At 51.1% G+C, this 24,299-nt stretch overlaps 1 protein-coding gene across 2 annotated transcripts in view; it reads left to right on the top strand.

Annotated features, from left to right (window-relative positions):
* Positions 1 to 24,299, top strand: part of Abcc8 (ATP binding cassette subfamily C member 8) — a 76,879-nt gene that overhangs the window by 39,076 nt on the left and 13,504 nt on the right. Inside the window, exons 13-29 of one of the 2 annotated variants that reach the window (XM_075953020.1) lie at positions 498 to 603; positions 739 to 855; positions 1,214 to 1,289; positions 1,835 to 1,940; positions 9,799 to 9,831; positions 11,132 to 11,170; positions 11,993 to 12,091; positions 12,913 to 12,997; positions 13,696 to 13,776; positions 15,156 to 15,293; positions 16,405 to 16,530; positions 17,336 to 17,435; positions 17,985 to 18,226; positions 18,319 to 18,485; positions 19,470 to 19,539; positions 19,996 to 20,153; positions 21,947 to 22,039. In XM_075953020.1, the coding sequence (XP_075809135.1) occupies positions 498 to 603; positions 739 to 855; positions 1,214 to 1,289; positions 1,835 to 1,940; positions 9,799 to 9,831; positions 11,132 to 11,170; positions 11,993 to 12,091; positions 12,913 to 12,997; positions 13,696 to 13,776; positions 15,156 to 15,293; positions 16,405 to 16,530; positions 17,336 to 17,435; positions 17,985 to 18,226; positions 18,319 to 18,485; positions 19,470 to 19,539; positions 19,996 to 20,153; positions 21,947 to 22,039 (1,836 nt within the window). The remainder of the gene's footprint in view (positions 1 to 497; positions 604 to 738; positions 856 to 1,213; positions 1,290 to 1,834; positions 1,941 to 9,798; positions 9,832 to 11,131; positions 11,171 to 11,992; positions 12,092 to 12,912; positions 12,998 to 13,695; positions 13,777 to 15,155; positions 15,294 to 16,404; positions 16,531 to 17,335; positions 17,436 to 17,984; positions 18,227 to 18,318; positions 18,486 to 19,469; positions 19,540 to 19,995; positions 20,154 to 21,946; positions 22,040 to 24,299) is intronic. The other variant, XM_075953021.1, reaches the window with a different exon arrangement.

Here is a 24,299-nt window from a genome sequence, read left to right as displayed (position 1 = left end):
CTTGGGTGTGCTGGTGCACACCTGTAACCCCAGAACTTGGGAAGTAGAGGCAGGAGGATCAGGAATTCAAAGCTGTACTAGTAAGTGTGGGGTTAACCTGGGCTATATAAGACCTTGCCTCAAAACAAAACAATGCAATAATACGAATATTAACGGGCAGCTGGTGGAGGGGTGTTAAGATGACCTAGTGGGTAAAATCTGGTGCCCTGAGTTCAGCCCCCAGGACTCACATGGCAGGAGAGACCCACTCCCTAAAGCTGTCATAGCCCGTGTGCTTCCCCAACCCTACCACACATAACCAATAAATAAATCCTGGTAACGTCGGTTACTCAGTCCCTTGGAGTTGCCTACTGCTCAGCTCCCCTGCAGCATGGTCTTTGTGGAGGCACATTTAGGACCAGGTACCCACGAAGAGCTGTTTTCTCAGCTCACACTTCCTCCTCTCCCCTCCTCTGCCCTGGGCAGGGGTGAAGGGTATCTCTTCACTTCCCCTTCAGCGTGCAAAAATTGAGTGAGTTCCTGTCCAGTGCAGAGATCCATGAAGAGCAGTGTGCCCCTCGAGAGCCTGCACCCCAAGGCCAAGCTGGCAAGTACCAGGCAGTGGTGAGTTCCCAGCCTCCCCTTGCTGCTCCCAACAGTTTTATCTAAGTCCTGAAGCTTATGTCTAACTGTGTTGAGCTCTCACATTCCCCCAGAAGGGGTCCAGCCCAGGGGCCCTCACCTCCTGACCATTCACAGCCCCTCAAGGTTGTGAACCGCAAGCGCCCAGCCCGGGAAGAGGTTCGGGACCTCTTGGGCCCACTGCAGAGGCTGACCCCAAGCATGGATGGGGATGCTGACAACTTCTGTGTCCAGGTGAGTCCTCAACCCTGAACTCACCACACACCCACCATCTTCCAAAAGAAGCTTAACACCACAAGACCAAGAGCCTGGGTTCTGGGTCCTCCATCCAAAGTCTCCCTGCCTGCTGAGAGGAATACCGAAGCCAAGGACATGACATTTCCACTCCACTCATCAGGGGAACTCACTCCTGACACCCACGAGGGTACCTGAGACAGGGCTTGATCCCGTCCTGTCCTGCCCAAGAAAGCACTGAAGGGGTTAGACATAGTATCCATTGACTTTCATAGGGGAGGGGAGAGAAGAAACACTCCATAACCAGAAACCCCATTGCCTTCTGTTTCTTCTGTTCCATGGGGGATGGACGATGAAGATCATCGGAGGCTTCTTCACCTGGACCCCTGATGGAATCCCCACTCTGTCCAACATTACCATCCGTATCCCCCGAGGTATGGCCCAGCTCACTCCTCCAGACATACCCCCCCCCATGTCCCAAACAGAGGAAAAACAAAATCCATATTTGCTAAGTACCTGCCCACTGCTGCCTAGCTGGGTCTGAATTCTAGACAGAATCAGGCTATGCCCTCTAGGTGCCCATAGACAGAAACAGACAACTGTTAAACCATCCACTGCCAGGTATCAGGCTTGAGTAGTCTAGGAGGATGTATGGACCTGGAGGTTCTGAACAAGGGCATGTTCTTATCAGCCTGGGGCAGAGGGTCCTAGGGGGGTGCCAGACTGGCACTTTGGGGAGACTACAAGGAGATGAACTATCAGGAAGCTCTGCGGGGAAGTGCAGGAAGAATCTGGCCTGCTAGAGAAGGCTGTAAGCTTCAGAAAGAAAAACTCAGGAGAAGAGGGCTGCTTAGCCCTTCCCGGCAGGGGAGGCGACAAGGGGCCCAGGGCTGAGAGCACCTGCCCGTCAATTCTTCTGGGTGACATTGTTGAGACTCCACCCCGCGCCTCTCCCATCTGCTGCCCTTCATTCACACAGGCCAGCTGACCATGATTGTGGGGCAGGTGGGCTGTGGCAAGTCCTCGCTCCTCCTCGCCACCCTGGGGGAGATGCAGAAGGTGTCGGGGGCCGTCTTCTGGAACAGGTACCGTTGGCTTTTCTCGCTCCAGCCACCTCTCTCTGGAGGATGCCTCCGCACGGGTGGGCACTTAGGAAATGCTCTTCTTTTCCTCGGTGTCGTCACGATCGCCCGTCAGCCCTTGCTCTGCCATGTGCCAGGTTTTTGCACAATTCTATGCACGAATGATTTCCTTGAGTCCTTATAACCAGCAGAGTGTTAGTACCAATTCTCATTTTATAGATAAGAGCTGTGTTTGCTGTAATCCACACAACTAAGCAAGAGGGAGAGGGGAGATTCGAACTCAGTTATGCTCACTCTTAAATCTCATATTTCCCCCCTGACAACTTTGGTTTCAGGTTTTTCATCAGCAAAACTGACTGGGCCGTTCTGGGTGTGTGTGGAGGGCCCAAAGTAGCCTAGAGAAACACTGTTTCCAAAGATCACTATCTTAATTAAAGAGTCTGAACCTTGGGCAGAGTCCTTCATGACTCTATTATTTATACCCACCTGCTTCCAGAAGGCGGTGAGATCAGCTGATGAACGATGGCTATCAAGTGGAATCTAACAGGCAGGGACGCTGAGATATGAGCAGGCTGGAGAAGTGTTCAGACCCGCAGCAGGAGACAGCTGCAGCCACCCCACAAAGCCTGTGCTCTACCATTGCCAAGGCAAAGAGTTGCCCCAGTCCCCCAACTTGGGCTCACAATTCTTAATCAGGGCCGCAGTCAATTTAGCAGGAGGGCCAGTTTGTCCTGTGGGTCATTTTTTAAAGGAAATTACCCGAGATGCCAGGTTTTGATAAGCCTGAGCAGGGAGCTTCACAGAAGGACTTCAGACATCAATATAGACTTCATATCCACTGCCTCTTTTCCAAACTGTCCCTGAATCTCTCTCCCTGCTGTGGCCGTGGCCTAGCAGGTTCCCTTTGGGTTCCCCAAACATCATATAAGCCTTGAATTCCCACGGGGATTGGATCCTATGAGGGAGCAGAAGCGTCCCTGTCTCCATTCCACTGAGAGATCCCTCAGCGGTTCCCTGGGAAGCCCTGGGACTCATGAGAGCTCACTATGCCGGCTTTGGTAACAACAACTCCTCGAGGCTTTGGGTGAGGAGCCCTTGCCTGTTAGCTGAGCGTCTGCGACAGGAAGACAGGAGCCTCAGTGAACTGAGCTGAAGGAAGTCAGTGTTTGCTGGGTCCGTGCTGTGGACCAGCCCCTTAGCAAGCACGATCTCACCAAAGTCATCCCCTTCACGGCAGCAGCTGAGGTTCAGAGGGTTTGGGTTGCTTTCTGTTGGCGTATACATCAGAGAATGCCTTGAGGCTTGGCCATTGCTTCAGGATAGAGTGCCCTGGATCCTGTTGCCAGGGAATTATTCTCTAAATGACATGTTGGGGGCCATATGGGTCCAGTTTCTCCCCAGGGAAAACCTTTTCTAGAAGGAATTGCAGAGTTCACACCTGGAGCTGCCCCTGGGGTTCTCTGGCCTGTGTCCCACACGGCTCGAAAGCCAAAATGTTTCTGAACCTGTCTGCTGCCTCGTCTTCCTCTCTCTTCCGCCCCACACACCATTACAGCCAGCTCCTCTGGACACCAGAGGTGGCAGATGCTACCCCAGGGGTCTGCTGACTCTACTCCTCCTCCAAGATGCTCCAGTTTTAGGGTCTGGCTGCTGCTTCTGTCCCTTCAGGGGGATGCAAAAAGCCTCTCCATGGTGACTAAGCCTGGGTACCTCCCATGTGCCAGGCCCTGGCCAGGATCTTCGTTGTCTCTGTCAGTTCCCTCACCCTGAGAGGCAGATGCTGTTCTCCCCATCCAACAGATAAGAAACTGAAGTGAAACAAGTTACCCAATTCTTGTCATGGCTGAAGTAGAGTCTGCATCCAAGTGGGCACCTGAGCTTCCACTGAGGCCGAAAGGGCGTGAGGGCGTAGGAAGAAGTAACATCTCATCTGATGACCTGAACGTTATCAGCCTCTTTGCGCTCTCTCTCTCTCTCTCTCTCTCTCTCTCTCTCTCTCTCTCTCTCTCTCTCTCTCTCATGCATGCATGAATGCAGGCACATGCTCTTCACAGAGCCACTACATGAATCCTTGGGCTTTGCACACATCAAACCCCACCTTCCTCAGTGGACGGACACATTTGAGGCACGGAAGAAGACTGAGGTCATAATAGGCTGACCTGTAGCTATCCCTAGGCGGCTCTTAGAACCCATTCCTGACTCAATTCAAACTCTGGCTTCTCCACACCAATACATCAATCTATTGATCTCACCTGTGATGCCAGGCCCTGTGCCCAGCAACAGGAATGCAATGCTACTTAAGATTTGGGTCTGTTTGCAACAGAAGGCGAGAGAATCAGTGTGGCAGCAGAGCACCCAGAGTACAAGGAACCCTGTAGTCCAGGGGGAACCCCTTGAGGATGAGTGTGGGCTCCTCTAACGGAAAAGGTAGGGTGGGAGAGGAAGGTATCCCAAGTGAGGCGACTGCACAGGCAGAGGCTGGCTGACCGTGAAGAGCGTGGCTCTGGGTGCCTGGAGCACTGTGTGGGATGCAGTGATGAAAGGGACGGAGGGAGGGAGGGAGGGAGGGACTGATGGAGTGGCCTGACATAGATTAGATATACCAGGCATGAGAAATAACACTGAGCTAAAAGACTGTAGAAGTGCCTGCTTCTGATAAAGGATGAGGGAATGGGGGAAGGGACCGGAGAGGAGGTCAGTTAGGAGTTCATTATAATGTTGGGGGGGGGGGAGACTAAACAACTGACTGTTGGCTTCTGCAATTTGTCCTGCAATAGCCTGGTACCCATCTGGACTCCTTTATCAGAGCAATGAGCTAAGAATGGGAACTGTGTGTTCGGTGCCTATCATTCCTGGGAGGATACCCGAACTCAAGATGTTGGACTTCAGGTCTTCAGAGAGATGTTGCACTTGCAAAGTGAGCCAAGAACAAAATAGCTTTTGACTTAGAGGTCTCTCCTGATAGTGTATGCCTACAGCCAGAGGCAAGGGCCATGTCAGGACACTCTTCCTTACCAGGGTCAAGCTCTGGTGACCAGGCAGCCAGAAAGTTCCAGGGGGCACAAGGCAGGAAGCTGGGAGATTAGGGAGGGGCGGTGTAGAGAACGCTCTGGGGAGATGGTTGTTGGTACAACTGTTCATTTATTCCTGCAAGGACCAAATGAGCTAAGTATGGCTGAGCAGCCTGGAGCAGATGCTCTGGGCCAAGCTGCCTGAGTTCAGATTTGATCTTTGTGTTTTGGAAAATTCCATAAGCGTTCTGTACCAGTTTTCCCTTTTAACCCATGGGGTTGATGAGAGGATTAGCCTAGCATGTAGCGAGAGCCCTATAAATATTATGATAAACATTATTCAGCCATGTGCCTCCTTGCCAAGAACAAATTTCCCGCACTGTGCCCTAGCCCGTCTCCCAGGAGAAACCATAGTGAGCTCCCTGGAGACAAGAACCACATTTTTTTTCTCTCCAAATCCATAGTCACTTTAGTAAATGAATTCATTTACAAATGAATGAGCCAGAGACTGCTTGGGACTGTGTCTCTCTCCTACAAGCCTTTGTTCAAGTTGCTCATGTTCCTGATGGGAACTCCAAGCTTCTTCACCCACTTTGGGATGGAGCCAGCCCCATGACTGCACCTTTCACTGTGTGGTGACCTGTCTGTGTGACTCTGGGCCCCTTAATGTTCCATGTTTCCCCAGTGCCCAGTGCAGATCTGGGGCCCTTCTCTGTGTAACTCTAGGGGATGGAAGTCTGGCCTTTGCCCTCTAAGAACTCCAGGTAGATAGAACTCTGTGGAAGGAGCCCTGGAATGGACACTGAGACTCCATCAGCTGAGACACATCAAAGCTGGAGAGCTGTCCTGAGCAAAACTTGGTTCTGGGTCTCTGAGCCATGTGACCCACCCCCCCACATTCCCTCTCCTGAGTCCTCAGCCTCTTCCTGGCTTCCTGCCTCAATGAATGCCAACCTGGGAATTTGCAAGCTCTCCGTGTAATATCTAAGAAGAAAACATGTTAATAAAAAGTCAATATTAGCAGATGCACTCAGGTATAATTTGTTTCCCAGGAAGTGAAAAGTAAGGCCATTAGTCCGTAGTGTGACTTGTAATGTCCCCAAAAAGTCATCAGGAAGTAGGCCTTAGGAAAGCACAGGGTGGGGAGAAGTTCCCACCCCATGAGGAAGTACAAATCTGTTTTTCCAGGACTCCCTGCCACCTTTTCCCTACCACCCGCTGAGATGCCCACATGTGACCTGTCACTGTGTGTGGCTATGCCCAGTAGGGGCCCTCCTAGCTCTGGACCTTTCTCAGAGTCTGCCTGTTGATTTGTGGTGTTTGGCTCAAAGTTGCCTGACTCCTACCCTTAGTTGTAGCCAAGTGTGTTGAGGAGGGGCTGGGGGCTCAGGCACTCCTAGGTCTCCTTGAGGCAGGCTTGGGAACCAGGTGGTGTTTAACTCCTCACTGCGCCACTCCCTCGCTTCATGACCTTGGGCAGGTGGTGCTGCCTCCCTGGAACTCAGTTTCCTCCTGTAAAACAATGAAAACTACCCTGCCTTTTCTGTCTCAGAGGTCTGGCCTTGGCACTAACTGTGCAGGGGACTGTGGGTGGGAGGTAATGCAGGGCAGTCACAGGCCTGCAAGAGGGAGGAACAGTGGACTTTGGAGGCTGTAAGTCCCATCCTCATCTCACCTCAGTTTCCTCCTGTTCCCTTCTCATCTGTTCCTGGGACCTTGAATGAATGCTGGGGCTGTTGGCTACTCTGCATCCCCATAATCAGAATCCAGAGAAAGTAATTTAAGGGTGGTAAACAAATTGTTTGGGCTTATGGGTACAGCCCTGTGGATCTCTGTGAGCCTGAGTTTACACAGCAAATTCCAGGTCAGCCAGGCCCTTATGGTGAGTGAGACTCTGCCTTTAAAACACATAAACAGAATCCATAGCCTTCGGCTCAGTGGATTCCAGTGAGCCACAACAGCACGGCAGCTGGGGAAGGGTGAAAGAGGAAGCAGCTTCCTGACTGGCAGGAAGCAGGGGAGGGTGAAGAAGGCAGGACAAGATAGCCACAGGGTCCCACCCTAGTGACCTGCTTCCTCCAGGTAGGTCCCAGCTTCTCCAACCTCCCCAAAACAGTAAGACCAAAGGGGAACCAGTGTCCACCACATGAGCCTGTGGAGAACATTTTATATTTATATTTTTATATTCATTTTGTATGTTTGTGTATCATCTTCCTCAAAATTCTCTAATACTTTGGTTCCTCCTACTTTCCTCTGGGATCTTGTAATTCTCTGACTTCTGTCAGTCTGTCTGATTCATGCTTCAGAATGTGAGCCCTGCATGGCAGGCTCTGTGCCTTGAGGCTTCATAGCGTACAAAATGCAGGCAAGGGAAGCAGAGTACCCCTGAGAGAAAACGGTGAAGAACTTGCCGGGCAATTGGAGGCTGGTACTTTACGATCTAGCACCTGCAGGCTGACGTGTGGTTCCCAGCATTTGCTGGACAGCCGCACTCGCTGCTCCAGTGAGCTCCAGCTCATGGGAGTCCTGTCTCAAAAACCAAGGGGGAAGTCACTCTGTGTGGACCTCTGGCCTCTGACTGCATGCGCCAACATGTGCACATGGCTATATGAGCAAGTACATATAAAACACACGCACACACTTGAGCATTCAGTGAGAGAGCATGCTTGCCAAACGTACTGTTCTTTGCTTTTTAGCTTAAGATATATACACAAAGCCTTAGTAAAGTTCCTGCTAGAAGTTTAGGATTACAATAGAAAGAGGAAGTAAACCTAGATTAGCACCTCAGCTTTGCCTCTTTCTGACTCTGTTGTATGAAGCCTATTCTGCAACCCTGAGCCTCAGTGTGCTCATCTGTAAAGTGGGGACAGGATTCAGTTGTAAGGTGAGACCAGAGTGTGAATTCAGGCTCCTTGACACTGTGCAGAGGAATGGCATCTAGCAAAACCCGCCTCCATCTCTCTTTCCTAATGATCAGTCACTGTTAACAGGCTCCATTTATTACAGCTCTGTCACGTGCTAAGCACTGCGGGGGCTGGAAAAGATATTCTTCCTGCCTTTAAATCCCACTGGGCACCCCAGGCTCGCTCAGGAGCTGATGGAGAGCAAGGCAGTCCATTAGGAGAGCTAATTGAGCAGCCAGGATCAAGATGATCGAGTCAGGGCTGAGTCAGGGCTGGAGGGGGTGTGCTGAGTCCTCAGGGACGCCACAGAGATCCAGACCACATCCTTAGCTTCTCTGGAGGAAGCCCCCCAAGAGAAACTCATCTGAACCTTGGCCTTAGGGCAGGAATTTGTCAGCGCTGTTTCTCTGCCTCGTGCTCGCAATCTGTCCATGACAGCAATCTGGTGGTTAGAGGTGCTAGGTTAGGCTGGGCTGGGAGAATGGGCAGGGACCACAAGACCCAGAGGAAGGGACCAGGAACTGGTGTCAACAAATATGTCATGGCCTCGCCTGGTCCTCCCCAGAGCAGGACAGACACCTTGCCTGGTCCTCCCCAGACAGGACAGATAACCTTGCCTGGTCCTCCCCAGAGCAGGACAGACACCTCGCCAGGTCCTCCCCAGAGCAGGACAGACACCTCTCCTGGTCCTCCCCAGAGAAGGATAGATACCTATCAGGTTTTTGTCACTTTCTGGCTGTGTGATTTTGAACAAGTTAACTTAGCCTCTCAGAGCCTGTCTGAAAAATGGAGTTGAGAAATCAAAAGAAACCTCAGTGTACATTAAAAGTGATCATTCTAGGGTTGGAAAGATGACTCAGAAGTTAAGAGACCTAGCTGCTCTTCCAGAGGACCCAGGTTCACTTCCTGGTACCCACATGGCCGCTCACACCTGTCACAGCTCACACCTGTAACTCCAGTTCCAGGGGATACAACACCTTCTGACCTTGGGCTAGAGGGCATGCATATTTACATACAGGCTTAATGCACACATATAAAATAAATAAATAATAAACAAATACATAACAAATCTAAAAAATATCAAGTGACCATTCTATTACAGTGTTCATCAGTACTTATAAAAGCTCAATGCATGATGGCTGTCTTCAGCATTGTTAAAATAAGATACCTGGGTGTGGTGGTACAGGCTACAGTCCCAGCCTCTGGTAGGTGGGAGCAGGGAGATCATCTTTAGCTACAGAGCAAACTTGAGGTCAGTCTGAGCTATATGCAGCCCAGTCTAGAAATACTATTAATTTAGAAATTGTAATCACAAATGAATATGAATACAGAGAAGATTGATTTCCCACATGGGTAGATCACAAGTGCACATTCCATTGGTGGAAGATGTTTCTGGAATGTTGAGAGGTATTGAACTGGCACAGGAGACAGAGCACAGAGAAACTTGGCCCCAAGATTTAGATCACTGTTTAGCAAATGTGCCCCTTACTGTGAGAAGCTTCGCCTCCCCGCACTGACAGATTTAAACCACCTGCCGTGCACACAGACGTTTTCTACTTTTTAAAAACAGTTGCTCCAATTATTTTTGATCTGCCATTAGATTCTGCAGTGTGAGAAGCATTGTGTGCAATGGTGACTGTAGGGGGCTGTGGGAAAGTCAAATTCCCTCCCTGGTTTCAGTTGTCCTGGGTACAAAACCAGTATGGTGCCCAGCCAGCCTCATGGCTGCCCCAGGTCAATGCCAGTAGCAGCAGCTGGGCCTGTGCTGTTTGGACGGTACTCGGACGGACGTGGAGATTGAGATGAGTCAATTCTGCTTCCAGGAAGCCACCCGGGCCCCTGGAAAGGGTGGGAGGTGGGAGGAGCAGGGACTGCTTCTCCATGAAGCTCCGGCATGATGGAAGGCAATCGGGAATTAACTGGTGTTCATCTTTCTTTTTGACCCAGCAGCCTTTCGGACAGCGAGGGAGAGGACCCCAGGTACCGCCTTGGGACAGGTTTGGCATGGGTGGGGTGCTGGGGCCTGTGGGTGAGAACACTAAGTGTGAGTCCAAGGTTGTGCAGTCACAGGGTCTCAGAAGCGTGAGGCTAAGCCTGGCAGCTTCAGTGAAGGCAAATTGGTTACAGAGGGGAGGACAAAATCCTTAGACAAACAATGCTTGTGTGGCAGGAGCCCGGGCTGGTGGTGCACCTGTAATCCCAGTACCTAGGAGGTGAAGGCAGGAGGATTGGGAGTTCAAGGCCAGCCTAGAAGACAAGAATCCCTGCCTTTAAATAAAAAATAATTATGAGGTAGGAAACAAATAATTGGAAAGATAGTTCTTGAAAGGCTCCAGGAATATGAGAAAAACAAAAACCTTGTCTCTAAGAAGCAGCGATGGGCATCCTTCATGCTATACACAGAACATTCAGTCATGTTAAATATGCTCAATGAAAGACTAAAAATTCCAATGTTAATGGATGGTTGACAAAGACAGCACAGCCTTCACTCCTTCCCTGAGAACACAGGCAAAGCCTGGAGGCTGAATGCTGCACTGGCGAAGCTGATCCTCTGGGCAGCTCACCAGTCAACTAAGGCTTCCCACACAGCCTCAGAGACACCTCTTCTGCTACTTTCTGCCTTGCCTGCCACCTCGTCCCCACAGGCCCAGCCTCTCAAACCATAGTGGTTGTACCACTTGAGCCCAAACCCAGACGTGGCATGTGAAAGTCCAGATGTGCCCAACGATAATAAAATAACAGCAGTTCACGCTGGAGCTGTTGGGAGCAGGCGGTGCCCAGGAGCACCAGTGCCCATGTCTCTCTCTGGCTGATTCCCCTACATGCTAAGATTCTTCTGGTGTGCCATGTGGGAAGGGCCGCAATTCATGCTTGGAACTTCTCTCTCAGCTTCCTGATTGTAGGTGGCCACCCACATGGTACAGATTCTGTCGACTGCTTGGCCCAACCTGGCTGGGGTCAGAGCACCCTGTTGGCCTGAGGTCTTGACTTGCTCGTTTGAACCTAGAGTCCAGGGTGAGGCTGAGAAGTCTACCAGGCTACTCCTCTGACCCAGGAAGTTTCCCCGCATGGGGCCTTCCCACCCTATTCTCCCCATTAAATGACCCGACTGCTGGGTTTCTTCACGTACCCACATGGTCAGGGAGTGAGGCTTGCCCGCCTCACCACATCTAGGCCACATCTGCAGACTGGGTGCCAGAGCCTGCAGAAGCACGTGGTGGGGTTTGAAGGAGCTAAAATCTCCATGGTGGGGCTGACCTGTGTCTTTCTCCCACTGCAGCGGCCCAGAGCGGGATACAGCGGCAGACTCTGATGTCAGGTACCTGTGCTGAGCGTGAACGCCTGACCGGCAGGCTTCCTCAAAGGAAGAGCCATTGTGCTGGGAGCAGCTGGGTCCTGGAAAGAGCTCTGTGCTCCGCTGTGTTCCGGGAGTTGCCATACCTGTGGATATCATACCTGTTTATTCTCAGCGGGAAGCGGGGCCTTGGAAACTGCAGCACACGGAATGTGATTGCCCCGGCCCTGGTTCTGTAAAAGTGTCCTTTGTGCAGAGTTCAGCAGCTGCTGAGGGATTAAAGGAGCTGGGTCAGGAATTGCTTGGTTGGGTGACAGTGTTGGGATGGGGCTGGTGGAAGCTAGGGTAGATGGGATCAAAGTCCTGTTCATAGCCACCCGAGGCTTAGGCTAGGGCTTCCACTTGGCCTCAGAACACTGATTCATGTCTTGATGCAGTCTTGCCTGCTTTAGCAGGCTCTATCTGGTCTCCTCTGACCTGGGAGATTTTCCTCCCAAAGCCTATGTCATGGGGGACCTTCCCCATTCTCCTTTCAGAAAGAGCCAAGTCCTGGGTCTCCCCGTATACCCATGTGATCACACAGTGAGTTCCCAAGTTAGGCTGTACTCAGACCCTCACATGTGGCTGCATACTGGGTCCCTGGGATTAGAGGTACAAAGCGGGGTTGGAGGAACTAGAGATCCTTTTGGAGGATCGAGGCCATCAGAAAGAGCAGTGCAGGACCCATCACAGATTCCTGTCACCTGACCTGGCCATCTCAAGGCCTAAGCCATTGATTGGCCTGACAGTTGCTCTGAGAATGAGCCCCCAGGGAAGAGCATAACCCTCACCACCAGTTTGTCCTAGGACCAGAGGCCCTGTGGCCTATGCATCTCAGAAACCATGGCTGCTAAACGCCACTGTGGAGGAGAACATCACCTTCGAGAGTCCCTTCAATAAGCAGCGGTAATAGCATCTGACAGAGGACTGGGAGGGCTGGGTGTGGTCTTGGCGCTTGTGGGCATCCTAGAATCCAGCCGCCACTATCTAGTCCGTCTGCAAAGGGTCCAGAGGTGCCTGGTTCCAGCAGCCCCTTCCCATGTGTGAGAGGAGGGTGAGGACATTGCTGCTTTGTCCAGCTATGGGAGTGGGGCTAAGCTAGGCATGGTTAACCTTGTAGCTCCCACTCTCCTACGTGTGCTTATCCCTGGCAGTAATACTCTTATGCCCATTTTCTGGGCGAGGGAAGCAAGGTTCTGAAGCTTAAATACCTTACCCAAGGTGAGCCAGTACATTACTGAAATGGGTGTCAAATCCAAAGCTACCTAAGGACATGTGTCACCAAGAAACTCCCTGGATGCTGGCTGGCTCCTGCTCAGACGTAGAGCTGGCCAGAAAAGGATGAGAAGTGCAGGCTAGGCAAATATTTGATCAACCATCATCATTACCACCTCCAAACAATCAGCAGCGGTTTTCCCAGATGGTGCCCCAGCATGAGCTCTGGCTACAGCATTTCCCACTGCTCGGGGACCATAAGCCCCATCTCATCCCTCACTCAGCCTATTTGCTTCCATACGATTTCATCCTTCAAATATTTAACTTGCCCCAGGCTGTGTGAGCGCTGACCTTAGCTCTTTTATGCTCTCATGGTGTTTGCTTGCCCTAGGCAGGAAGTGCATTAAAGCCAACACTCGCCGGGCACAGCAAGCCACAGACTAATGACCATGAAAGGATTCAGGCCCCACTCTGACCAGGTTAGTCAGCTAACCCCTGTCCTTACTCTCCAGGTACAAGATGGTCATTGAAGCCTGCTCCCTGCAACCGGACATAGACATCCTGCCCCATGGAGACCAGACTCAGATTGGGGAACGGGTTAGTAGCAGATCCCACCCTGCTCCCTACCGTGCTCCCACTGTTCCCTGAGGTCCTTCTTAGGAAGAAGAATGGTAGAATTGGACAAAGGAAAGGCCTGAAGAACTTCAAGTAGTGTGAAATTGAGATAACTGTTGTGCTGTGTTACGTGTCTTCCCCTGGGGAGGCATAAAGAAATCTCTGTTTACCCCAGATATGGCACCAACAACAGACCCAAAACCAGTTCCATCCAAGTCTGTCTTAGTGAACCTGTGAGTCTATTGGGGGTTAATTAAGGAAGTATGACTGTTTCAAAGGCAGCTGCATCATCCAAAGCCCACTCCAACATGGCTAATAACTCACAAAAGCTGCTTCCCTGCAGCAGCCTGCATAACTTACTGCAGAGTGGCCAGTTGGAGTCTCTCTTCTGCAGCAATTGCATTGCTTTCTGCTGTTATAACCATGAATCGTGTAAGTTTCAGGAGCTTTCTGAACCTTGTGAGTTTTCCTTACTTCCTGAATACCATTAACGTTCCTTAGCTCCCTGAGTCTTATAAGCTTCCTTTCTCTATCCAGGAGAGAATGCTTCCGTTCGGAGAATATTTACACAGCACCCCGACTGTTGTCTGGGGGTGACTCCATCTTCTCATAGAGCTCCAAGTGCACAGTGAGAACCTGAAGGGCTGAAAGCATGATCTTTTCCTCTGCTTTGGTGACAGGGTATCAACTTGTCTGGTGGTCAGCGGCAGAGAATCAGTGTGGCCCGAGCCCTCTACCAGCACACCAATGTTGTCTTCTTGGTGAGTGCCCCAGCTGAAGCTCCCCTTGGACACACACATCTGACTGCCTGGTTCCCTTACACTCATCATCATCCAACACCCCCTCCAATCAGGAACAAATTTCTCCTGCTAGATACACAGCGTCGTCTTGTAGAGAAACCAAGGCAGGCAAGAACAGTGCAGATAGCTTATTACGGACTTCCCATTGAGCCTTCCAGTCACCTTGAGAGCAGGCAAGCCGTGGTTAGAGACTACGTATCTAAAGGACCAAACAGCAGCCCCCACCATCAGAGTACAAACACCATTTCCCAGCTTGTGCTCAGGTTAGACATTGCTAATGAATTTCTGAGTTATTTCTCTAGGGAACTCAGCTTGGCCTCAGAACCCTCCTCAACACAACACTCTAAGTGTCAAATACGAGACAAAACGTGTCCCCCCCCCCCCATGACTCATGTACCTTGGTTGATACTGAAGACTCTTAATACCCAGCCCTTGACCTTGAAGATTTGAAGTTTGATTAGGGAGACAGACTCACATATGTACAGGAAATATAGCCGGTTCAACGCTAAGCTATGATGGCCAGAGTGTTCAGGGAGGGCTTCCTGGAGAGAGCCTTGAAGACTCAATTAAGCAAAAAGGAAATAGGCATTCAGACAAAGCCTCGGCACAAGCGACCTCAGCTTTCTGATCCTGGCTTTATTCTGTGCCCCGACCCTCAGCACACACAGCTCTCCTCCCCAGTGATGCTTCACGTAATTCTTAGACCTGACACACAGTCAGCAATTTATGAGGTTCTAGGTCATCCAAGGCCCCATCTGATATTTAAATGACCGTGAAGAAGAGTCCAGTGGCTACCTTCCTACATTCGATAAGTTCATTGGTCACAGGGACAGCTCAGGATGTGAGATCCTGGGGATCTTGCAGGCAGGGGTGTACAGACTACCAGACCTGGCTCTGCACAGGGTTGTCCCTGGGACAGAGAGGATAGGACACGGGAGCAGGACCTGTACTTAGGTGGATGCTGGATGGAAAGCGCTTCACGCAGAAGTCAGATCAGCGTGTCACACAGAAAGGACAGCTCGGGCAATTGGGAAGGACAGATGAGAAGTGGGAATAAAAAGGGGGGCTGAGCAAACTGGAGAGACCTGGGGCACCGTCCTGAGGAGTTCAGGCATCGTAGGAGATGGGTATCCATGGATGCCGCAGAGGGCCAGAAGCCGACTGATAATGTCTGTTTAAGGGTGATAAGTAAGACACTGGAGCCCTCAAGAGGACATGTGGGGATTTCAAGGCTAGCCACAAAGCTAGCTGGTGTCGGTACCTAGATCAAGCTTCGATAGGACTCTGGAGACTTCTGCTTACATCCACCTGTTCCCCACACGTTGTATCATCTCTCTCAGGATGACCCTTTCTCAGCTTTGGATGTCCATCTGAGTGACCACCTGATGCAGGCTGGCATCCTTGAGCTGCTCCGGGATGACAAGAGGACAGTGGTCCTGGTGACTCACAAGCTACAGTACTTGCCTCATGCAGATTGGGTAGGGAACACAAGAGGACAGACTGTGGAGCGGTGTGTGTGTGTGTGCGTGTGTGTATGCATGCATGTGTGATCTTCAACAGAACCGGTCCAATCCCAGCAGCAATGGCTGATGGTCACAAAGCACAAGACACCAGCCCTGGGTGGTTTTGTATAGGCTAAGAAATACTGAATAGTCCAGAGACTTGGTGTCACCTGCGCCTGCAGACATTCCCTGCCTGGCTTGGCTGTGGATGATCCTGTTCCAGCCGACTCCCTGGATCACTGGCCTTCAGGGATGGGTTGGGTGGAGCCTCAGTCAGATGCAGAATGCTGGAAGAACAGTGGCAGCAGTCCTGCAGACAACATTCCCACAGAACATGGTGTTGTGACCCCCACACTGATTACTCCCCTCCCCGTTTTTCAGTAGGTAGGGCATAGTTTTTCTCCATCTCATTGGGATTCACTTAATGCTAAGATAAAGATGATTGACCACCTGCCTACTCCTGTGTCAAAACTTCTGTGGATAGCAGCCACACATCTGAGACCCTCTCTGAGCTTCAAGTCTGAGCCAAATAGGTCTGTTAATTAATTTCTTTCAAAATAAACCTTCCTTGTGGAGTGAGAGCCCCCTCCTCTATGAAAAGAAAAAAAAAACAATTTTAAAGCTATTAAAAAACAGGTTAAATGGCTTCAGAAAGCAAAGCACTGTGGTTGTATTGGAGAATAATCCTGAGTCCAGTAAAGCAAACATGGAGGTGTCTGCCCCATGAGGTCCTTGTGCACAGGACCTCAGGATGGGTGGGTGCCAGTTAAAGCTGGCTCTGTATGATGGTGACGTTCGTGCTTCAGATACAGTTTGCTGTACTCCAAAAGGGCACAGACACACTCACTTAGACTAACAAGCATGTTACCACAACTGATAGACTCTACATCAGGAACAACTCGGGGTAGCGTACAGTTGGCCTGCTCAGTGTCTGGAAACTGGCCAAGGTACACTCGTTAGCTCTGCTGGGACACCCACTGAGAATGATGTTGGTGAGGGTGGGTTACCACACTGCACAGTACATCAAGATGGCCATCCCTCTGTCTCAGACTTCTCTAAGCTACCTATATTGTGGCTTCCTTGGCAGATCATCGCTATGAAGGACGGTACCATTCAGAGAGAGGGGACACTTAAGGACTTCCAGAGGTCTGAGTGCCAGCTCTTTGAGCATTGGAAAACCCTCATGAATCGGCAAGACCAAGAACTGGAGAAGGTGAGAATATGGGGACCAGATAGCCATCCTTAAATAGAAGGTTCTACTAAATCTGAGCTCAGAAGGCCCGCTGGTCCTCATCACCCCCATGACGTCTCCAAAAGGACAGATGTAGGGTTGTCTTGAATTTGCTCTTCCAGGGCATAGCTGGCACCTGTGCAGGGACCCAGGACAGACTCAGATGCACACAGATGTCCAGATACCACTTAGCTGAAAGACTCCTGAAAACCAGCTCAAACTATCTAAACAAAAAAAAGGGGGGTGGTGGTGGTAAGGAATTGTTGGTTCATGAAACCAGAGAGCCCCAGGAGAGTTGTGGCTTCATTCGTCACTGGTTTCTCTCTGTCTCTTTGCTCGACTGCACTCAGATCTGCCCCATTTTCACTGCAGCGGCACGGTGTCAGTAACCCTGGGCTTTCTCACAGCTCAGCAGAACCTTCTTACTCATCCAGTCGTGGGCTCACCCTGTTAGGATGCTGGCATGTGAGGGTTAGCCAGTCCACGGTCGTGTGCCCACCTGAGCTGCTTGCATCTCGGAGACTAAGACAGGGCAGAATCAGGTGTGGTGGTGCATACCTATAGTAAAAGACTGGGGAGGATGAGGCAGGAAAATGGAGAATTCAGGGCTGATCTTGGCTACATAGACTCCTTCACACACACAGAAGAATATTCCCCTCTGAGATAGCAGGTGCTGTTGGTTGATAAAGAGAAGAAATAAACTCTGGCACTAATGTAGCTGTCCCCAACCTCTCCTTTCCCACAAGCACCCCCTGAAGACACTGGCCGGTGTCCGTCTGTCTTTCAGGAGACAGTCATGGAGAGGAAAGCCGCAGAGCCGTCTCAGGGCCTGCCCCGTGCCATGTCCTCCAAAGATGGTCTTCTACTGGATGAGGAAGAGGAGGAAGGTATGGACCACCAGCCTGGGAGTGCAGTGAACTCCCACCATAAGCTAGTTCCTTTTAATAACTGACAAGAAGCAACCTTCAGAAAGGTGTGTTGGGGCTTGCAGGTCTAGGGATATAACCCGTCGTGACAGGAAAGGCGTGGTGACATGAACGAGGCTGGGGGGTCACTTTGTATCCCCAATCAGGCAGCAGAGAGCCACAAATGTTCAGCTCACTTTCTCCTTTTTATTCAGTTTAGTACTGCAACTCATGGACTGGCGCCACCCGTGGTGGGCAGGCCTTCCCAACTTCATTAGCCTGTTGTAGATAATCCATCACAGCGTGCCAAGCGACTTGTCTTATAGGTGATTCTACTTGACAGTATTAGCCATCACACATGGAGAGACTAAAACCCAGGGTTCTAGGCATGGTCGCGTAGCGTGGTTTGATGGCGCATCTTTCTTTTTTCTATATGCTTTCCCATCTCAAAGTGGGAATAAGATGTCCCCTGGTTCATCTTCAGAGAGTTGGGATCTGTGAAGCTACAGGGTGGGTTCTTGCGCCCCACAGAGGAGGCCGCTGAGAGCGAGGAAGATGACGACTTATCCTCGGTGCTGCATCAGCGAGCTAAGATCCCGTGGCGAGCCTGCTCTAAGTATTTGTCCTCTGCCGGCGTTCTGCTCCTGTCCCTGCTTGTCTTCTCCCAGCTGCTCAAGCACATGGTCTTGGTGGCCATTGACTACTGGTTGGCCAAGTGGACTGACAGTGCCCTGGTGCTGAGCCCTGCTGCCAGGAACTGTTCCCTCAGCCAGGTATGATTGCAGCCCACAGCAGGGCTGGCAGAGAGAAGGGGGGGGGCTGAGCCCACAGACAACCCCAGGATACTCTCATCCCCCCACCCCAGGAATGTGCCCTGGACCAGTCTGTCTATGCCATGGTATTCACCGTGCTCTGCAGCCTGGGTATCGTGCTGTGCCTTGTCACCTCTGTCACTGTGGAGTGGACAGGACTGAAAGTGGCCAAGAGGTTGCACCACAGTCTGCTCAACTGCATTATCCTGGCCCCCATGAGGTACTCCAGACCCAATAATACCAGGGCAGGACACTATGCTTTGAGTCCCAAATCCCTCCTCTATAAGATGAACACTGATGGCCTCTGTCACAGGCTTGTGGGGATGACTCAAGCCAGGGTGTCCTTATGCAAGAAACAGAGAGAATTGACATTTACTCGGCAGACCCTGTGAGCATTTATTTTACATGATTGGCTCATCTGATGTTCACATCAGCCTTCAACATGGGCATCTGCAAACTTTGGGTAAAGGTTAACTCCCTTCCCTAGGTGGTATAATCTGTCCGTCTCAGCCCACAAGTTCCTCTGCTTCCACTCTCCCCTCCCTCCGCAGCCTGCAGTTTCTGGCACTGGAAGCAGGATTAACTGTTCAAATTGCCCTCATGTGATGGAGCAGAGCTCAGAAAGTGCCAGGTGTCTAGAAGCTATAACATCACACCCGAACCACAGAGACAAACGTGTTACATGGTCTCATGCCTTCCAGACCTCTGGGACCCTACTTCACAGCCCCCTGCCTGGCTACAACCGTACTTCCAACTTTTGTTATCTCTCTGTGGCCCATGGACAGGGCAGCCTTGTTGACTTATTCTCTGTTTGCCCCCAATCTGAAGTTTAGCAACTCTCTGGTTGGGTTGGGCCAACTCCAGGACAGAGTGCTGACAGTCAGCATAGCCTCTCACTGTCAGCCAGTTGACAGGCTGTCCACGGGGACCTACGCTTCTGGGAGAGGACTCTGTGTCCCAAGGGATCAGCTGCCAAGTGAGTCAGACTGAGGAGGACATCCGTGACTACCTGTGAGGGAAGGAGGCTAAATGGAAGCCAACACCCTTTGAGTGGCTGTAGGACTTCTCAAGGACACAGCCAGATATTTGTAGACCCACGAAGGCAACTGCTCCGAGGAAGCCAGACCTACAGATGTTCTAGGAACATTTAAATCATCCCATAAACAAACTAAATCAGTAAAAAGTGGTTCTTCTTGCCTCCTAGGTTCTTTGAGACCACACCCCTGGGGAGCATCCTGAACAGGTTTTCATCTGACTGTAACACCATTGACCAGGTACCGACTATGCCATGATTTCCTTGGGACCCCAGGGGTTTTTCCTCTTGGATGCTGGTCTCTCTGCATAGATGATCAGAGTCCATGTAGAGAGCCCAGTGTCCCTTTGTGGGGATCCCGGTGTCCCTGTCTGATGGACACTGCCTTGGGGTCTGGGGCCTCCCTTGAAGGCTTTGTAAGTCTGAAGGGAAACCAGGTCTTTTTGGCTTCTATCTAAGATTTCCCTGGCTCAGATATTCTGAATATTCCCTTGAGTTCAGCCTATTTCCTTTGTTGACTTATCTCACTAGACGGTGAGAAAAACAGAGTCTTGACTCCTGCCCACAGAGAGCTTGCAGGGTAGCGGGACAGATGCGCTATGAGCCTGCCATAAAACGAAAGACAAACATTGTGGCACGTAGTACTCCGAAGAGTCTAATACAGAAATGTCCCCGCTGTCTCCCCTCACCTCCTCAGCACATCCCATCCACGCTGGAGTGTCTGAGCCGATCCACCCTGCTCTGTGTCTCTGCCCTGACTGTCATCTCCTATGTCACACCCGTGTTCCTCGTGGCTCTCCTACCCCTAGCTGTGGTGTGCTACTTCATCCAGAAGTACTTCCGAGTGGCATCCAGGTGACAGCGGCATTCTAGTCTGGTGGGTAGAGGTGTGGGAACAGGGATAGGAAAGTCCTTTGTGGTGGCAGTTTGGGACGCTTGCCAGAATCATCATCGTAAAAGTAATAGAGCTGTGCTTTCCCAAAATTGGAACTAGAAAGAGCCAAGAGGAATGGAGGAAATGCCTCTCCTAGCTACCGTCGGTCAGCACATGTGCTATACAGTTCATATCTCAGTTGTTTCCTTGGGAGATGTGGTCAGGATGGAATTGCTAGGGCAGGGTAAATGCTCATTTATGTCCTTCATTCATCTGTCCCAATGGTCACCGTGAGGACTGTATGATCCCAGGAGCCACGCTGACTTGGGAACCAGGCTGGTCTCTATGGGAACACCGGTGGCACCTGATGTGAGAATATGATGGACTAGGGCTCTTGCAGCTACTCTCGTGGGTCAGATCTGCCCTTGTGAGGTTAGGGCATGCCACACACACACACACACACACACACACACGCACACACACCCATATTTCCTCCTCGAAGTATTCTAGAGAGTTCTTCCTAAGAGTTATTCTGTGAAACTCACTGATTCAAAAAAAATTAGAATGAAAAACTAAAAGACCACAATTACTTAAACCGCCGATTACAACCATTATTAAATCAATATCCCGATTCATAATTCGCATGTTAGAAACAGTGAGGTAGAACCGAGATTAGGAATGGGTCGGGTAGAGCGCTTGCCTGCCATGCTCCAGGCACTGGGCTTCATTCCTAATATGTATGTATACATGTTTGCATACACATACATGTGAATGTATGTATGCATTCTATTTTGATCTATAACATGAGTTATCGGACTATATTCATAACAGCTCTGGGAAACCTTTGCTTTGGTCATATAAGCATGTAAGTATTTGTGATATAAAATGTACTTTTTTTTTTTAACTCCAGGTAATGTCCATAAAAGTTAAGTACCTTTTCCAAGTGTGTATAGTTGATAAGAAACAAGAGTCAAAATACTGCTTGGTAACAAAATCATTATGTTTAAATGCATTTTTTTTTACTGTAATCACCTGCTCATAAGAATCAGCATTGATATAAATGACTTTTTGTCTGAATGGCCTGGAGTTTCTGAGCACCCAGGGGGACATTCTGTGCTGGCGTTACCAAAATGACAGTGTCTTTCCAAACATTACACTGCACTGTTCACTTGAAGTATTTCCACACGCTGTAGCACAAGCTGCCCCACACAGTTCATCCCTCTGCCGGGGAAGACATGCTCGCCCTGTTCCTGGTACCTGACTCTTGGAACAGTGTCTAGGGAAGCTGCTTCTTGTGTCCCAGCTGGCCTACTTGGCATATGAAGCATGGCTATAGGGAGCAGGAGGCCCCTTGTTGCCATGGAGACGTGTAGCCTCCTCTCCCCACCCAGGAACTATATATTTAGATCCTAGCCTAGGATGCCCTGAGGCCTGTAGTTCTTAGGAAACAAGGAATTGAGACCGTCAAATCTGGCCTTCCTGTTCCTTTGGCCAGCTGTCCCCTATCCAGGGTGTCCACCTGTGATATGGAACCAGATGGGAGGTGGACATTGCCCAAGGTGAAAGGACCTGGGCTTAGCGGGCTCTGTTGAAGCCCTCCGCGTAAGCATCTTTGCTGTCCCCAGTAACGTGATGGGACCATCCCATCACTGTCTCTCTCAGCAAGGAGAAACTGAGGCTGAAGGCGAAGAGGCCACCCAGCCCGGCAGCTGCGGCTGCCCTCCCGCTGAGGCTGAGCACACGCTGCCCTGCTAACCGCTGCTGTCTGTCGCAGGGATCTGCAGCAGCTGGATGACACCACACAGCTCCCGCTGCTCTCACACTTTGCTGAAACTGTGGAAGGACTCACCACCATCCGCGCCTTCAGGTACGAGCCCAGAGGCCCCCATGGAGGGGTGGACTGGAGTGGGGTTGGCCTCGGGGTCACAGGCTGTGAGACACAAATCAAAGGGCCCTACTTAGGACGGCCCAGGGCGTACGCGTCTAAATCATGTCCTAGGCCTTGGGCAATGTCCATTTGCACGGATGGGCCATGTGGGTTCCAGACCCTAGCCTTGCAGACAGCTGTGGGCCTCTGTGCTAAGGCAGGGCATGGTTAACCAGCTTGGCACAGATGTGGCCTCACTGGAAAGGCCCCTACACCCGGAGCCAGCCCAGTGTGATTGTTCCCACTGCCCAGGTAGGGAAACTGAGGCACTGAGCAGTCACATGACCTCTCTGGGAAATGGCCCCACGAAGCCCAGATTTTAGCCTACTCACCCATCTGACACGGTGAGCTCACGTGGCGGACAGTCCCCACAGGCCATGTGACTACTTCTCTACCAAAGGGAAGACTTTGGGAGCACAGATGGGATGCGGCCAGGGAAGGATTCTTAGAGGAACGGTTATAGAAGCTGTGACTCAGTGGAATTTTCTGAAAGTCAGTATTCCTGGCATGGCCTCACTACCCTGAGTGGTGGTGTTGGGCTGGGAGCAATCTCAAGCTCTCAGAGACTGGAAAAGACCCTGACTCCTCACAACCACGAAGTGGGTGAGTCTCCTGGAGCCCCTGTCCCTCCTCCCAGCCAGATCAGAGACCCTGACCCACATAGTTGGGCTCTCCTCTCCAAGCCTAACCCAGACGGTAACAACAGGTTATTTTAATGGCCATGTGACACCAAACCCTACTTTAGGAGCAACCCTAGGGCTTAAGAGCTGAGGGCCCAAGACCTTCATCTCTCCTGCTACCTGTAGGTCCAAGGTCAGCCCTAGAGAGTGTGCCCTGGGCTTTGGCACAGGCCTTACTTGCTCCTGAGGCAGGTGGGCCTGTGGGAATTCACCCCTCAGATGTCATCTGGGGAAAGCAGAGCACAGCTGTGCCCTAGGCCAGGCTGCCTTCTCTGGACACCCCCTACCCCTCACAAGCCTGTCCATCGCCACCCGGAAGCTCCGAAGCCTGGCACAGGGCTCCAGACTCGGCTCCCAGCTGTCCTAGGCTGCTTCACCTTTGGTTCTAGCCTCTGCTCTAAGTTTTAAAATGTGTCTAGCTGCTCTTGGGCTGGGTCCTGGCACCACAGACTTGCTTGTCTAAATGGACTAGGCGTCTGAGCAGATTCCAGCGCTGTCATTCGACCTTAGATCAAGCCGGGGCTCAGGCTGAGCCTTTGGTCAGCCACGAACCTGCTGCCTAGTCCACCCCCTGCTCCTCGTGGTGAATGATTCCTACATTTGAAAAGACTTTTAATCACTGCACTATGTGGCTCATTTGCTGGCTTTAGCCCAGAAGTCTGCCCCAGTAGACACTAACTAGCATTGTTGACTTCACACTGGTGGAGTGCCAAGGGCTAAATATTACACACGAGTTACTCACAGTCATCCTCACAATAGCCACATGGCATAGGTGTGAGTCTAAAACCCAGGCTTCTCATTGGTCATCATCAAATAAGCACTTCCTGGGCCTGCCATACAAAAGCAAAGTCTGGTAGAAGTGGCTCCTCCTTCCGAGGAGGCAGATCCATACAGAGTGGTGCGTCCCAACACGAGGGGACTGGGACAGAAACAGCTGTTTCCACAGTGACCTACACTGGTCTCGGTGTGGCCCAGAGACCCTCAGTCCACGCTGAACATCAGTGTCCCCACGATGTTAGCCCAGGAAGAAACCGTGATCCTAGTGTGCTCCTGGCATTTGGTTGCCTGTCTGGGTTTGCACTGTTGTAGAGCTCTTTCCCAGTCCTCAGGCATAACCATCAGCTGCCTCGAATTCCCTGTCATGTACATGGGCCCTCAAACCCCATACGCTCCTCACCCTGCCCTGGGCACGCGTGCACGCACATGCACATATCAACACGCACTTACACAAACCTTTCCCGTGCCAAAGCTTCGGACTCACCTCAGACCTGTCACCCACACACACATGTTCACCACTTGATTGTGCAATGCACACTCCCTGTACCTCAGAGATGCAGTTTCTCATCCTCAGATTCATGTCCTCTGCCCAGAAATAATTCAGTAGAACAAATAGTATCAGGAATAGGCATATGCCCAACAAGGTGTGGCAGCCCCCCTGAGTGCCCAAGTTTGGTTTTTCCCAGTTTAGTGTCAAGATGGCTTCTCATGGTCTCTTTGTTCATCATTAAACAAGTACTTCT

Source organism: Microtus pennsylvanicus, chromosome 18 (genome assembly GCF_037038515.1).
Source record: "Microtus pennsylvanicus isolate mMicPen1 chromosome 18, mMicPen1.hap1, whole genome shotgun sequence".
NCBI classification, from domain to species: Eukaryota; Metazoa; Chordata; class Mammalia; order Rodentia; family Cricetidae; genus Microtus; species Microtus pennsylvanicus.
The sequence above is the reverse complement of the archived record's forward strand: the minus strand, read 5'-3'. Positions and strand labels throughout refer to the sequence as shown.